This window comes from Ovis aries, chromosome 15 (assembly GCF_016772045.2).
Source record: "Ovis aries strain OAR_USU_Benz2616 breed Rambouillet chromosome 15, ARS-UI_Ramb_v3.0, whole genome shotgun sequence".
Lineage (NCBI taxonomy): Eukaryota > Metazoa > Chordata > Mammalia > Artiodactyla > Bovidae > Ovis > Ovis aries.
The window spans coordinates 27835996-27852753 of record NC_056068.1 but is presented as its reverse complement, the minus strand read 5'-3'; the positions used below and the strand labels follow the sequence as shown (position 1 = coordinate 27852753).

The 16758-nt window shown below is 49.0% G+C and overlaps 1 protein-coding gene across 2 annotated transcripts in view; it reads left to right on the top strand.

The window, feature by feature from the left end:
- Positions 1 to 16758, top strand: part of DSCAML1 (DS cell adhesion molecule like 1) — a 364102-nt gene that overhangs the window by 336465 nt on the left and 10879 nt on the right. For both annotated transcript variants that reach the window (XM_027979838.2, XM_042232660.2), the window contains exons 20-25: positions 5518 to 5657; positions 12244 to 12397; positions 14572 to 14689; positions 15064 to 15227; positions 15656 to 15754; positions 16456 to 16644. In XM_027979838.2, coding sequence (XP_027835639.2) covers positions 5518 to 5657; positions 12244 to 12397; positions 14572 to 14689; positions 15064 to 15227; positions 15656 to 15754; positions 16456 to 16644 — 864 coding nt within the window. The remainder of the gene's footprint in view (positions 1 to 5517; positions 5658 to 12243; positions 12398 to 14571; positions 14690 to 15063; positions 15228 to 15655; positions 15755 to 16455; positions 16645 to 16758) is intronic.

Below are 16758 nucleotides of genomic sequence, written 5' to 3'. Positions count from 1 at the left end.
GTAAAGAATTTGCCTCCCGGTGTAAGAGACGCAGGTTTGATTCCTGGGTTGGGAAGATCCCCTGGAGGAGGAAGTGGCAGCCCACTCCAGTATTCTTGCCAGGAGAAACCAATGGACAGAGGAGCCTGGCGGGCTACAGTCCATGGAGTTGCAAAGAGTCAGACATGACTCGCATCTGAGCAGCAGCAGCAACCTTCCAATAGCCCTTTGGGGAGGGTATTATTTCCATTTTAGAGATGAGAAAACGGAGGCCTTGAGAGCTAAAACAACTTGCTGCAGGTCACAAAACTGACGGGTGGCAAAGGAGAGCTTTCCTGCCTCCCCAGCCTCTAACTTTCCATCATACCATTTGTGTCAGTTAGGAAGCTTTTGGTTGTGAGTAAGGCAACTAAAAAAAGATTGACGCAATAAGCACATTTATTATCGCACATAACAAGAAGTCTCGAGTAGGGCAGCTCTGGGGTTGGGTAACTCACTGGTTCCCATCTTTTCTGCTCTGCCATCCTCAGCCTGTCAGCTGTTCCTCCCATGATTTCAAGATGCCTGCAGCTCCAGGCATCACGCCAGACAAGACAGAGTTCAGAGAGAAGCAGTCTCTTCCTATGGGCGTGCGTCTCTTGGGAGTAAAAGAAACCTTTCCCAGAAACCCCCTCAGCAGACTTATGCTCATTTCCCATCAACAACAGCAGGGCAATATGCCTCTCGCGAAGCCAGTCACTGAGAGGAGAATGGAATTATCATGGCTGACTTACTCCAAGCATGATAAATCCTCTGGTGTGGGTGATGGAGACGGCTTTCTCTGAAGGGTGGAGGAGCACGGGTGACCCAAGCAAGAGTGAGACTCTGTTTGCAAGGATTAGGGAGAAATGATGGCAGAGGAGTTGGCAGAGGAGTAGGCAGACGAGCGAGCCCACCCCACCTTTACTGCTCCACCGCCACCAGGTTCTGCAGTTTGTAGGTAGCAGTCATAGTTATTACTCAGCTGACTTGGAAAGCAGACAGATCCATGTTCTAGTTCCAACTCCGCCATGGCACCTTGGACAAATATCCTAATCAGAAGACACTGCAACTTCCCACACACCACCCCCACCAGGCCCCCTCAGGATTTTGCCAAAGGAAAAAAAAATTGACAGGGAATTTAGAGAAAAGCAAGATAAAATGCAAGCATATCAATTCAAGCTCACTTCTTAAGTCCAGATCTCTCAGTCTGAGCTTGGTTTCAGGCTGGCTTGGCTATATTCAGTTCTTTAGCTCGAAACCTCTTGCCTGCTGCTCATCTGCCCTGTGAATACCAGACCTAAATATATGGCCTCAGAGTGCAAAGTTGGGTTGGACTTAGGACCACTTTAAAGGTTTGTAACTGAGGAAGAGGCATGAACTAGATGATAACTCTTGTAGAAGCACTGAGGATTGGTCATGGGAAGGGAATAGGGGATAAGGACTGGGTTGGGAGAGGCCTCTTAGAACCTGTGGGCCTCCAGGAAAAGAAAAGGAAGGTGTGTGGAAGGGCAGCAGCAATGAGGATGAAGGGAGGAGGGGCAGGTTTAGGGAAACATATCAAAGGGTTCCACTTCCAGGAATGGTAGAGAGTGTAACTCCAGTCCACTCTCCTCCTTGTTGACGACACTAGGAAATCTGAATAAAATATTTTTACACACTTGCTTGAAGGTAATCAGAGAGCTGGCAGGAAAGTGAAGAGTTACTGGGCCAGGATCCAGGGGAGAATAGAGGCCCAGGAGGTGATCTTGGTATTTGGGACAGCTGCTCCCCCAGGGGATGCTTGCTGAGTCTAGAGGCAGTGACTGAGAAGCTGAGCAGTGCCAGAAAGACATGCACTGGAGGCCAGGGCCTGCTACCGCGCAGACCCTCCTCTGCTCCCCACCCCAGCCTGCTTTGAGCTGAGATCATGAAGGGCAGAACTCTAAAAGTGGACCAAAAGTAAACAGCTCAGCCTCAGATCCTCTCAGTCCTAGAAATTAGAATGAGGTGACCTCAGGTTGCTAGTGTCCCAGAGTGAAGATGCCTGTTGGACGCAAACATGAATTCTCTCTTTAGGACGATTATATCATCTGAGACCTCAAATTATTTCCACAAACAACTTTGCAAATAGTGTGTCTGGCATACCATAAAAACAATGGGGACAATGTGAATAAACGCCAGCAGAAAAAGACAAAAGCAGCAGCTCGGCAAGAGTTCCAAATGGGTTTCATTAAATTTTAAGAGCATTGGAAGCTGTGAAATAAAAAAATCTAGAAACAAAAACTACTAATATCTGAAATTAAGAACTCACTAGATGGGCTTAATAACAAATTAGACACAGCTGAAGAGATAACTAGTGAACTAGAAGACAGGTCAGAAGATAATATCCAATGAAGCACAAAAGGACGAATGAATGGAAAATAAAAGAGCGAATAAGACATAGAGCAATGATTTCCAACCTTTACTGTGCATACAAATCACTTGAGGAATCATGCTAAAATTTAGATTCTGATTTAGTGGGTCTAGGGTGCAACCTGAGATTCTGCATTTCTAACATGCTCCCAGGAGACACTGCTGCTAGTCCATGGACCACATTCTGAATATCAAGGACATAGAAGATGTGAGAAGATAGCCCAAAGAGGATAAAGAAAATGGACGAGAAGATAAAGCGTCTGCAAACTTTTCAAAGCTGTGAACGATATCAAGCCCAAATGCAAGAAGCTCTACCACCTTCACAAGGAATAACTTAAAGTCCACACCCAGGCTTATCATAATAAAGCTACTGAAAAATAAACAAATAGAGAAAAATCTTAAAAGCCACCAGAGGATGAAAAAACCAGTCACCTTCAAAGGAGCAAAAATAAGACTGTCCGCTAACTTATCAGAAACAGCGGAAGCCAGCAAACAACACAATGAGATATTTAAAGTATGTATGAAAAAAAAAAGTATTTATTAACCTGTGACTTTATACCTTTTAAAAATATTTTTCAAGATTAAGGTGAAATCAAGGCGTTTTCAGACAAAAAAAAAAAAAAAAACTGAGAGAACTTATCACCAACATAGCTGCCCTGAAAGAAATACTAAAGGGTATTCTTTAACTAGAAGGAAAAGGATCCCGGATAGGAGCTCAGTGATGTGGGAAGAAAGGAAAGAAGAGCAATTAATGGTGGATATATGGGTAAATTGAAATCAATATTGATTGCATAAAATGATGATGATATAATTACCTTGAAAGGGGTGTCCAAATATTTACAGAATTAAAATATATAACAATGGCATGTAAATTGAGAGACAGTAAATGGAAATTCCAAGTCCTTGCATTATCTGTGAAGAAAAGCCACAGTTACTAGACTTTGGTAAGTCAGAGACTCACATAATCTAAAAGTTATGAAAGTGCATAATAGCAAATAGAAGGGGGAAACAGAGTTTCTTTTAATGCACAGTCCAAAGGAGGGCACAAAGGACAGTAGAAAGTAAAATAGTAGGTGGGCAAGGAGATCCAACCAGTCCATTCTGAAGGAGATCAGCCCTGGGATTTCTTTGGAAGGAATGATGCTAAAGCTGAAACTCCAGTACTTTGGCCACCTCATGCGAAGAACTGACTCATCGGAAAAGACTCTGATGCTGGGAGGGATTGGGGACAGGAGGAGAAGGGGACGACAGAGGATGAGATGGCTGGATGGCATCATTGACTCGATGGACATGAGTTTGAGTGAACTCCGGGAGTTGGTGATGGACAGGGAGGCCTGGTGTGCTGCGATTCATGGGGTCGCAAAGAGTCGGACACAACTGAGCGACTGAACTGAACTGAACTGGGACAAATAGAAAATAGTCAGTAAGGTGGGATAGTTAAACTCAAATGTATCAGTAGTAAGATAAATTGGCTAAATTCTCCAGTTAAAAGATAAAGACTGCCAGACTGGCTAGCAGTTTAGCAAAACTCAAATATGTGCTGTTTTTAGGAGACATCAAAACATAAAGGTGTAGAAAAGTTAAGCATGGAAAAAGATAAAAGATGTACCATACAAAACTAAGAGAAAACTGGAGTATTAATATAAGATATAGTATGCTTTAAGGCAAAAATCATTCTTAGAAGGACACTTTTGTTACGATAAAAGACTTAATTTACCAGGCAAATAAAACAGTTGTAAATTTTTACGAACCTAATAACATAACCTCAAAATACACAAAAACAAAACCCAACAGAACAACAAGGATATATAGATAAATCTACAATCACGGTGGGAGATTCCAACATATTTCTGTTAATAACTGGTAAGAAGTGTGCAAGGACAGAGAAGACTTGAGCAGGGCAGGTGCCCCAGTGGCCACCCATAGACACCCACCCCCTGCGTCCCAGAACAGCAGAGACCTCTAGCAGAAGTAAATGGCAAGGCTGTAGTAGTGAGGAATGGCAGAGTCAAGGATGACTGCCAGCTTCTGGGCTCAGGCCCCTGGATGGATGATGCTGTTTCTAATTATTTTATTTAACCTAGAATTGTTGACCACTTATTAGCTTTTTTAAAAATGGTGGTAGGTGTTAAAAGCTGACAGCGCAGGAAGGGAGTGCAAAAGTACTGTTACGATTTATTGAGTCTCTTCTGTGTTAGGCACCCTGCCAGGTGCTTTATCTTAATTAGCACTGATTCTCACTACAAACCTTTAATGTGGTTCTTATGTCCATATAGATGGAGAAACTGAGGCTCAGAGAGATAAAATAAGTTGAATAGGATACCATCACAACCTTCAAAGGAGCATGAAAGCTCCCAGGAGAGAAGACAAGTTACAGCAATACAAGGAAAAGATGAAGGAGAGTATGGGCTGGAAACAGGATGCTGCTAGGCTCCAGGCCCTGGGGTCCCAGCCAGGCCAGGCAGGCCCAGCACGGGAGCAAGGGGAGGTCACATGGCTCAGATCCATATGGCTCAGATCCACTTGGGATGGGTTTCTCAGCCAATTCTAAAGTAGATTTTCCCTCCTGAAAAGAGAAGGAGCCTGCCTAGCACCCCAAGGGCAGTATCCCGAGTACATGGCAGGAAGCATAGTCACCCACTGGCTGACCACTGACCTTTGACCCTCAGGAGGAGGCCTGCTCTGTGAGTCTCTAGAGTCCCCAGCCTCAAGGAGCTCACAGGCCAAAAAGAGCAAAGTGACCAGTATATCTGGCCTAAATACAAGCTTAGTTAGTAGAGCATTGGCTAGGGGATCAGGTTAGGACCACTGGGATCAAGATGAATTCATTATGGGCTCTGTTTCTTTCCTGTGTATCTTAAGTTCTTGGTTCTGGCCAAAGAGTTCTGCAGCTGGCTGCTCCCAATGCCTCCATCTCAGAGATTTTTGTTCCAAGCCCCTAATGATCACCTTTATCCTCTGACCTGTTTGCCATGCTAGAACCTCCTCCTTTAAACCAGAGCTCAAAAATGCCTCCTTTAGGGAGCTCTCCCAGATTAATCTGCCTTACTCTCTCCACCTTGTCATTGTTTCCTAAAGGCTTTGTTCCTCCGTTCGCTGAACTGACCCCACCTTCCCCCTGCTCAGTTCCAGGTCCCCCTGCTGGCATCAAGGCTGTTCCTTCATCCGCCAGCAGTGTGGTCGTGTCGTGGCTCCCCCCAACCAAGCCCAACGGGGTGATCCGCAAGTACACCATCTTCTGCTCCAGCCCCGGGTCTGGCCAGCCGGTAAGTGGGCCCAGGGCTGAATGTTGAGCAGGGCAGGGGAAAAGGAAAGTACCCTATAGATCAGCTGCTTCTGGGCCAAATCCTGGGGCTGCTTATATCTGTGTTTCGACTTGATTCATGGATAAGTATGGGCACTGGTCACCCAAGAGTGGTTGAAGCCTTACCCAAGTCCATCTTGGGTCAGTCCTCTGTTCCAGGGACTGCAAGATTATCACAAGCCCTGGAGGCTTATTTGAGTAGGGGTCTTCTTCAAGCAGGTGGGAGAGGGAGGACAGGGCCTCAGCTCTTCTGGTCTGGCTGACCAAGGAAGCTCCTAGCAGATCCCAGAGCTCTGGACTGAGCACTCGCTAGCCCATGGCTTTTGGAGGTGACTCAGCTTTTCAGCATGGCCAGTCTGGGCTTAGAGGGCTGCTGAAGGTCTGCCCCAAGTGGCCCGCTCAGCATGGATCCAGTTAAAGAGGGGAAAAGACGGGGGACAGCTGGGGGAAGACCAGGGCATCTCTCTCTGGGCGCTGCCTTCCCAAACCTGGGAGTTTAAAGTAAGGAGCCTCCTGGCACTGGGGCACAGTGTGGGGGGCTGGCCCCTGCCCTCCACCAAGGGCTGCTAAGAGGGAGGATAGGATGAGGGCAGGTTCTCATCCAGGTTCTCATCTCATGCAGGTGGCCATGCACCCACATCCCATAACAGGCATCTTCCCCTCTGCCCCTTTCCTTATCTCCAGCCACTCAGTCACAGAGTTCTGCTGGTGGCTGATCTGTAGTATACCTGTTCTAGTTGTGAGAGCAAGTGCAAAGAAACACGTGCCCTTGGGATGCTTCCAGGCTAGTGAGGGGAGCAGAGGGGATGCTCCCGGGGGCGGGGGCGTGAGTACTGTTGAGAGATGTACTCAGGATGGGGGAGATCAGGGAGCAGGAGAAGGCCGGCTGCTCTCTCCTTCAGCAACTAGTGATGTGACAGCAGCCCCAGCACCTGCAGACAAGCTTCTGACAGCCCAGAAAGCCGCCCTGAAATTGCTCGGTAATTGTGTCATCATCTCATCCCCCGCTCTCCGCTTTCCTGTGGTCTTTCTGAATTACCCTCTGAGCCATAGGCAGCCCCACTCCTCGCCAGTGAGGCCATAGCTCTATTCCCAGAGGAGAAGCCCAGTAATGTCTTTTCAGTGACTCCGCCCCCTCCTCTCCATCCTCACCGTCACTATTTCACATGCAGGAAAGTACACATATGATGCCTGTACAGCTCCATGAATTTTCATAGCACTTCCAGGCACTGAGTGGGGGGATTCCCAGAGCAGGAAATAGGGCAACACCCCAGAAACCCTCCCCCTACAGGTATAACCATCATCCTGACTTCAGGTGAATACGATATGAAGTACAAATACACAATATATATGGGCTTCCCAGTTGGCTTCGTGGGTAAAGAATCTGCCTGCAATGCAGGAGATTTGGTTTTGATCCCTGGGTTAGGAATATCCCCTGGAGCAGGACATGGAAACTCATTCCAATACTCTTGCCTGGAGAATCCCATGGACAGAGGAGCCTGGCAGGCTCCAGTCCATGGGGTCTCAAAGTGTTGGACATGACTGAAGTGACTGAGCACGCATGGATGCATGCATTATATATCTGCGTGCATTATATGTGTGTATACACGCGTGCATTATATGTGCGCATACACACGTGCATTATATGTGTGTATACACGCGTGCATTATATGTGTGTATACACACATGCATTATATGTGCGTATACACATGTGCATTGTGTATACACGCGTGCATTATGTGTGCATACACGCGTGCATTATGTGTGCGCAACATGCGTGTATAATATGTGTGCATACATGCGTGCATTTTATGTGCACATACACGCGTGCATTATATGTGCGTATACATATGTGCATTGTGTATACATGTGTGCATTATATGTGTGCATACACGTGTGCATTTTATGTGATGCATTATGTGTGTATACATGCATGCATTATATGTACACATACATGTGTGCATTATATGTGTGTTTACATGCGTGCATTATATGTATGTATACATGCGTGCATTTTATATATTTTTATATATATATATATATATATATGCTGCTAAGTTGCTTCAGTTGTGTCCGACTCTGTGCGACCCAATAGATGGCCTCCCACCAGGCTCCCCCGTCCCTGGGATTATATATATATATAAAATCTGCCTGACTTCTTTGACCCAACATTAGTTTGAATTTGTGAATTTCATCCATATTGTTGTGTGTGGTTAGAGATTATTCACTCTCACTTCTGTATAGTTTTCAATTACATGTATATATCTCAGTTTATTTATAATTCTCCACTGACAGGCATTTGAATAGTTTTCCGTTTGGGGCTACTGCAGTTGGTGCTATTGTGAACTCCATGTCTCTTGGTGCTCTTGTGTATATATTCCTGTTGGGCCTGTGAAAGGAACTGCTGGGTCATGGGGTCTGCAGATGTTAGGTTAAAAACTCTGTCGTTGTGGGGGGGGTGTGTGTGTGACAGTTTTCCAGTTAACGTGTTCAGCTGTGTTTTCTGCCCCTCTTTGCCCCGCCCCGCCCCTCCCCCCAGTACACACATACCTTCCAGGCTCTTTTTACACTAGGCTGGTCTGCCCCTACTGATCCTACCAGCCACGGCATGTTCTTCATCCTCTAGCACATGCTGAATGTGTTAAACGGCAGTTGCCCGCTCACTCACCTGTCTCCCGCACTGGTCTGCGGGGCCCTGTGAGGACAAGGGCGGCATCTTTTCATCTTCAGGTCCCCAGCCGTAGAACACTGTGCCTGGAACATCCTTGTCCGGGACATACATTTGATGAATGAATTGCTAGCAGCCTAGCAATGGTGAAGTCTTAGACATTGGGCAAATTTCCCTTCATAAAGTTTTGAGAGGGTGGGAACTCCTTCTCCAGCTTGGGTCTGTATGCGCATTACCTCCTCTGATAATGAAGTCTTTCAAAGGGATTGGTGTCTGGGAGCAGAGCGTCCTCGTTAACTCAGTCTCCAAGAGCCCCAATCCACTGGTGGGGACACCTCTCCCAGGCTCCAGAGCAGAGCCCCTGGTCCCCATGCCCTCCTCCTGCTACTGCAGATCCGGGGACCCTCCCTTCTTCCCCTTCATGTCCCAAGCATGGAGGAACCACCTCTCTCCTGCCGGTGGGGGGCAGATGTGCTGGCGTGATGAGAACTCAGTTCAGCCATGTTGCAAAGCAAGGACTGGGCTGAACAAGGAGCCAGGGAACCTAACCACCACCTGCAGTTATGGGATGCGATCGTTTTACGGAAATATACTCCAGGTTCCAAGCAACTGCATCACAAATTCATGTATGAAAGAGCTCCAGGATTGAGGACACACTCATGTACATGGGATGAAGCAAGACTGTGGGAATGATTGTGGGATGAGAGGCAGATGCACGTGTGTCTGAGTCTGAGTGTGTGCATACATACTGGAATGCGTGACCTTGTGTGTGCAGAATTCTCAGAATAGAGGTGGGAAACTGCATAAGGTGCAAGATACCAGGAATTCCACCCTGGGGCTGGCCAAGGCTAGCCAGAGCTGCACTGAGTCCTGTTAGAAATGTTTCCAGTTTAATACATTTGCTGTTTTTCTCTGATTATCAAAATAATACAATTTTATTGTAGAAAATTCTATAAACATATAGAAGAATAGAGAAGAAAATAAAAATTACTTGCATTCTCGCTCTCTAAAGATAACCACTGGCAATATGTTGGGGTATAATCTTCCAGTCCTTGACCTGCACGTACACTATGGTTTTGTTCTGGTTTTTATAAAATTAAGATAAAAGTGTAAAAAATGTTATATAATCTCCATTTTTCATGTAGTATATGTAGGCACTTTTCTACACCATTAAATATTCTTTTTATTGAGATAGAGTTGACATCAAATATTCTTTTAAAATATTATCTTGAGTGCCTGTATATACATAATCTATTTAACCAGTCCCTGAATTGTTCTGTGTTTAATCTATTTTCAGTTTTTCACCATTATAAATAATTTTTCCTGGAGAATTCTTCATAAAAGTCTTTATGCTCATTGTTTTATTATTTTCTCAGGATAAATTTTTATAGGCATCCATAGATCACAAAAAGTATAAATATTTTTGAGGTTTGCATGCACATTTGCAAACTACTCTTCAGAAAGTTTGTACCAACTTACACTTCCACCAGCATTATGAGTAGCATATATTTTTCCCTTGTGCACATGCTAATCTAAGATATTATATATTTTTCATTTTCTGTCAGTTGGATTCTAAACTAGTTAGGCTGATTATTGTTGTGTGTTATGTGATTTTTGGCTTTTTGCATCTTTGGATCATTGTCAATTCATGTCCTTTCTACATTTTTTATTTGGGTAGACCATGGTTTTCTTCTTATTGATTTGTAAGTGCTCTTTCCATATTAAAGATAATAACCATTTTTGCTCATATAGGTTGCAGGTGTTTGCCAGCTCATTGCTTGCCTTTTTATTCTAGTTTTTATTATACCATAGGTTTTCTTTTCATATAACTCAAATTTATAAATCACTTTAGTTATGACTTTTCTATTTGTGATTTTCTATTTTTTTATTTTTTGATTAGAAAGATGGGTAAATAATTAATCTATCGTTTCTCCTTGCATAGGTTTACCTTTTTTTTTTTTAACCTTTTACCTTTGATTACTGTGATTTTATTTTGGAGTGTAGTTGTATGTTTTTGAAAGTGATTTCAGGAGATTAGGGGGGTGAAAAGGAAGGCACCCAGGACCTGGGTAAGATGCTAATACCTTCAAGGGGAAGCCAAAGCTTTCCTGCCCTGTGTAGACACAAATGTACAGTCAGGTACACACTGACAGACACAAGCAAGTATACTTAACTTTTCTCTACACGTGCACACACCCTTCCACCCTCACAGAAACACATGCCCCCATTTACAGAGGAGAAGACCATGTCCCCACTTACAAAGGACTTGTGCACCCCTTGCCTCAGGTGCCCTCACTGCGACCAGTCAGGGCAGGCAGAGCTGGATTGCTTCCTTAGTTTGCAGGAGAGAAAACTGAGGCCCCAGGAACCGTGAGAGACACTGGGGTCCATATGGTAAGAAAGGCAGGCAGGCGTCAAAGCCACCTTATTGCCCTGCCTCGTGCTCAGATATGACCTGCAGATACCCACACGGTCCCCGAGCGCTGCACCCCGAAAGGACTTCCCAGCTACCAGGGCTCAAGGTGGCTTTCAGGGAGCTCCTGAGCCCAAGGCCAGCTCCCCACAAGAGAGACAGCAGGAGGGGTCTGCCAGTGAGCTCTGTGTGTATGGCGGGGATGCCTGTGCCCTCTCCTGAGCATCTTCTTACAGATGGTCTGGGACCAGAAAGGATGTTTTCTCCTGTTACAAGTCATTGGGCCCCTCAGCCCTCCCATGGGTGGCAAAGAATGTCCCTCTGTGACCCCATGTCTGTCTGGAGATCTGTCCCTCAACATGTGCTTGAATGTGTCTACACGTCCGTGTGCATGAGAGTGTGTGCATGGGGGCATGCGTGTGCAACATCCCCTGACTGCAAAAATAACTAATTATTAGCTCCCTCTGGCCTCGGGGCCCCCCATCTGTTCCAGGGGCTGCTCCCCCTCCCTAGACTTCCGCCCTGATTTCAAAGAGGCCCTGGTGCTGTCCTGCTTTCCCTTCCCCGCGGCTGACCAAAAAATAAAATGAAATGAAAGTCAGCCCCATCCCGCCTGCACCAGGGAAGGGGCTGACAGGAGGTCTGCAAACTAGCGCTTATCAAAAGCTCCTTCTCAAATTCATTTCAATATCTGAGCCTCTGGTTTCCAAGGCAACATAATCTTTTCATCAAAGCAACTGGTAAAACCACTGGGATCCGATATTGTTTTGTTGGCAACTTGTCAAAACTGTCATTTGGTTAAAAAAATTTTTATAGATTTATATAACCTACAAATATATACAGTGATCTATACCACTAATAATCATTAATAAAGTGCTGCCCCATGAAGCTCTCATAGTTCTCTCTCCCTCCCCTTCCTCCCCCAGAATGGAGGGGGGGTGGCGATAACAGGTGGTAGGAATGAAGGAGACATTAGGCAGTAGGGCCGAGAGGTGACTCTGAGTGGGGACAGGCTGGGGGAGCCTGTCTACAACCCTAATAAGGCAAACGCAGTCATTTAGCTTCTTCTCAGAGACTCCCTTTCCTCAGGGTTTTCCTGGGACTGCACGCCCACCCTCCATTCTCCCTTCTCCTGTCTCCCGCCATCTCTCACCCACCGGAAACACTCACATTTCCTGGCCTGAAGCCATCGCAGCCAGCGACTGGATCAGTCCAAGAGGCGAACTGAAACTGACCCAGCAAACTGCCAGAGCCGGCCCATCAGTGCCCAGGGCCGAGCCCAGGGTCAAGTCTAGGGCAAGCTGTTCAGTGTTGCTCCAAAATTAGAAAGGGCCAACTAGGCAGGATCCTGTTTCCACCGCCCATCTCCCTGGCCATCGCCCCCACTGAGCCCAGGGCCCCCAGGAAGGGTGGAGGTGGAGACCCAGGGGCCTTGGCTCTTAGTATGTGTTCGCCTCTGCCCTGCAGGCGCCCAGCGAGTATGAGACGAGTCCGGAGCAGCTCTTCTACCGGATTGCCCACCTAAACCGCGGGCAGCAGTACCTGCTGTGGGTGGCCGCCGTCACCTCCGCCGGCCGGGGCAACAGCAGCGAGAAGGTGACCATCGAGCCTGCTGGCAAGGGTGAGCAGCCTGGGGCGGGGGTTGAGGGCAGAAACAGCCAGAAGGCCCCTTCTAGAATGATGGTTCTCCCCAACACGAGTAGTCTCCCTCCACCCTGTCTGTGGCCTGGCTGTAAGGAGCTGGCTGGCCGCTTGCCTCCCTCCTGCACCCATCAAGACTGGGCCTCTGCTGCCCCCTGACTCCCAGAAAGGCTCACAACAGCCTCGAGGCCACGCCACTAGTCAGGGCGCCCAGCAGAATGTACCCTGGTCCCCCACTCCAGACTCTTCTCTGGGGGTGAAAGAAAGGGGTGTTAGCCCTACCCCCAGCTCAGCTCCTCCAGAGGGGACGGAGGTGGGGTATGCTGCTTCCATGGAGCAGAGGGCTGCAAAGACAGCTCCCTTGTTCCAAACCCTGGTCATCTCAGGCTGACATGAGCCCACTGATCACAGATGTTACAGAGGGCATGCCTCGAAGGAGGCTGTGGGCTGGTTGGGGTGCATGGGGTGAATAAGAACATGATTGCTCTCAAGCGTGCCCCACTGAACCCCTGACCTGGGCATAAGTGTGGCATGGGGGCATGTGTACCCCTACTCTACAGGCAATGATAGTTCTGAGGCCTTAACCCAAGACCAAGACAGAGGCCACCTCACAGAGCTGCCAGGCTCCCCCATGCCAACCCTGGGGCACTGGATTTAGCCACACAAGCCTAAGACTTCCAGCTTCTACCTTGACTCTGGGCCTCCCTGGGCCCTCCCTCCTGGCCCTGCCTCCTCCCACAGCCACCTGTGTCTATAACCCTGAGGCCCCAAGCCTAGGACTCAGACGGCTGGTGCCTGCCTCAGCCCAGCCCAACTCCTGGGGTAACCGGCTTCCTCTGGATGAGATAACAAGAGGCGTCAGCCCTCCCCGCCTCAAACTCAGAGTCAGCGGGCACTGAACAGAGGGCCTGCAGCTGCCCTGACATGAGGGTTGTCATCCCATTTTCCAGGAGACACTCTGAGGCGGAGTGGCACAGCCCTCGAACACAGCAGAGTGGTGGGCCAGCCCTTCTGGCTCCAATCTGGGGGCTCTTTCTACAAAGTCTCAAGTTTCCTCCCTCCCCTGATCCCTCCTCCCAGCGGTGCAGCCAATCCCTTCTCCTGAACTTATCTCCTTCCAGGAGGGAAAGGACCTGGGACCCCCACCCCACCCCCGCCACAGACACACACACAGACACAGACACAAGACACACACACACCCCACTGAGAGGTCCCAGGACCAACCCCAGCCACAGGGCAGAACTGGCTCTAGAACAGTGTCTCTAGAGCATCATCAAACATCCTTGGCAGGCAGCTGGGGTTCCTCTAAAACTCCACTTTGAACCTGTCACTACTTCCTTGTGAGCCTCCTCGTGACCTTAGGAGGAAGCCCAGCCTCCTCGAGGTGCCAACAGAGCCCCAGAAGCTTCTCCTCCCGCTCACTGCTCCGACCCCTACTCTGCTGCCCTCTCTTCACTCACCCTGGGCTTGGATCACCCCGGAGGCTGGAGCCCCTCCCACTCACCATGGGTTTCAGGCCCCCATGCCTCTCTCAGTTCTGTTCCCCCTTCCGACACACCTTCCTTTTCTGCTTACCGTCCATTAACAATGTTGTGATAGTTTCAGGTGGACAGCAAGGTGACCCAGCCAAATATATACATGTATCCATTCTCCACTCCCTTCCCATCCAGGCTGCCACATAACACTGACCAGAGTTCCCTGTGCTATACAGTAGGTCCTTGTTGGTTATCCATTTTAAATACAGCGGTGTGTACATGTTGATCCCAAATCCCCTGACTATCCCTTCCCCCCATTCTTATCCCCTGGTAGCTAGTGAATCCCTTCTTTGCCTTCAAGATTCAAGTCCAAGCTTCCAATTGCAGAAGTCACCCCAGGCCTTCTTCACCTCCTCCATTCCTCCTTCCTGCTCTCAGGGCTATTGTACCCACCCCACCATAGTATTTTTCACTCTAATGATCTGAAGTGTCTGTCTCCCTCTTGGATGGTAAGCAACTCGAAGACAGAGACTAGATTGTATTCATTCTGTGGCTCCTCAGAGCCTCCTATGATACCTGGTCCAAACAGGTATCTGATAAATGTTTGCTGAATGAACGATTTCCCCTCTGAAAATGAAAATGAAAACATGGGGTCCTTCTCATCCTCTCTTCCCTCTAGCCCCAGCAAAGATCATTTCTTTCGGGGGCACCGTGACAACACCCTGGATGAGAGATGTGCGGCTACCTTGCAATTCAGTGGGAGACCCAGCCCCTGCGGTGAAGTGGACCAAGGACAGGTGTGTGCAGGACCCTTTAGGGATGGTGACCCCCAAAGATGGGCACTGCAGAAGAGCCATGAAGAGAACTAATGTCCCTCCCTTCCGGCTGACTCAGTCATCTCCAGCCCTGGGGAGGCCCTTGCTGGGTACATGGCTACACCCTCGTGCTAGCCTGGCCTCCCTGGCTGCCCCTGTCGGCTGCCATGGATCTCCCTTCCCTGGGTGGTTGAAGAGGCCATGGTTACTAGATATCCCCAGGAAGCGCTGAGTGAAAACCCAAGAATCTAGGGTCCTGGAGCCAGTGCCTTACTGCTCCCAGCTCTAACTGCTTGCAAACCTGGGGGAGGCTCTGGGAGGGGATGCCTGCCATAAGCCGTCCCCACCCCCCACAGTGAGGACTCGGCCATCCCCGTGTCCATGGACGGGCACCGGCTCATCCACACCAATGGCACGTTGCTGCTGCGCGCGGTGAAGGCTGAGGACTCAGGCTACTACACGTGCACGGCCACCAACACTGGTGGCTTCGACACCATCATTGTCAACCTTCTGGTGCAAGGTGAGAGCCTGCGAGGTGGGCGGGGCTCTGAGAGGTGGGACCCTGTGAAGTGGGCGGGGCTTTGAGAGGTAGGACCCTGCGAAGTGGGCGGGACTTGAGAGGTGAGACCCTGAGGTGGGCGGGGCTCTGAGAGTTGAGACTCTACGAGGTGGGCGGGGCTCTGGTGGGGACAGGGATAGCTAAGTGGGAGGAATTCCATCAAGAGAGAGACAGAGAGAGAAAGAAAGACAGAGACAGAGGAGTTGTTAAATAAAAAAGACCAGCCACCAGGGAGACAGACCCTTGGTGGATCAGAGGGGCCACGTGGGAGAGGAGGCAGGAGGGGTAGAGGGGAGAATGAGTAGGCATTGGGGAGGAAGCAAGAGGGCACCCCTATCCCCCATCATCAGAGGTTAACCCTTTGTGGGCTCCTGACTCTCCCCTCACAGTTCCCCCGGACCAGCCCCGTCTCACTGTCTCCAAAACCTCGGCTTCGTCCATCACTCTGACCTGGATTCCGGGTGACAATGGGGGCAGCTCCATCCGAGGTGAGGGGGGCCTGGAGGAGGAGTGCGGAGAATTCCGGGCCAGGGGCAGAGGAATTGTTTCACTTACTCCCACTGCTTGTCCTCATAACGCTTTAGAAGTGATGGGAGGAGGGGTGGTTTGGACCACGGGGGAGTTACCCAAGCGCCATGGAAAATATACCAGCCTAGACAGCTGGACTTTAGAACACCCACCCCCGCATTGCCAATGGTGAGCTGTGTGAACCTGAGGAAGTCTGTTTTCTTCTCTGGGTCTTAGTTTCCAAACCTATAAAATCAACAAATGTTCTAGATACTTAAACTTAAATATGCATATGAATCACCAGGGGATCTTGTAAGAACACAGATTCTGATTCGGGGGAGCTGAGAATCTGCATATCTAACAAGCTCCCAAGTGATGCTTTGGGGCCAGGGGACCGTACACAGAGTAGCAGGGTCTCAATAGGACCCCTTTGAAGTCTCACGGCTCCGGTTTCTGCTCCCCTCCCCATCCTGGCTTCTAAACCCTAACACAAGAGCCAATGGGAGCGAGTCCTACAACTCACCCAAGATCCTTCCACTTTTGCATCTAATTGGCATCCACCCCATCCTAACGGCCAAAAGTTCCCCCTGCTGGCCCCCTGCAGAGCCCAGTCCCATGACAGCTGTTGAGGGACCCCAGGCCCCACGCTGCCCCTCCTGAGCCAGGCAAACCTCCCGGCCAGGCTTCGTGCTACAGTACTCAGTGGACAACAGTGAGGAGTGGAAGGATGTGTTCGTCAGCTCGAGTGAGCGGTCCTTCAGGCTGGACAGCCTCAAGTGCGGCACGTGGTACAAGGTGAAGCTGGCGGCCAAGAACAGCGTGGGCTCCGGGCGCATCAGTGAGATCATCGAGGCCAAGACCCACGGGCGGGGTAAGGCCCAGGACAGGGTGGCAAGTGCTGGGATGGGGTAGAAGGGCACAGGAAGCACAGAGATTCCAGGGAGACCCCACCTAGTTCCATCGCTGCAGCATCTGGATGAATCAT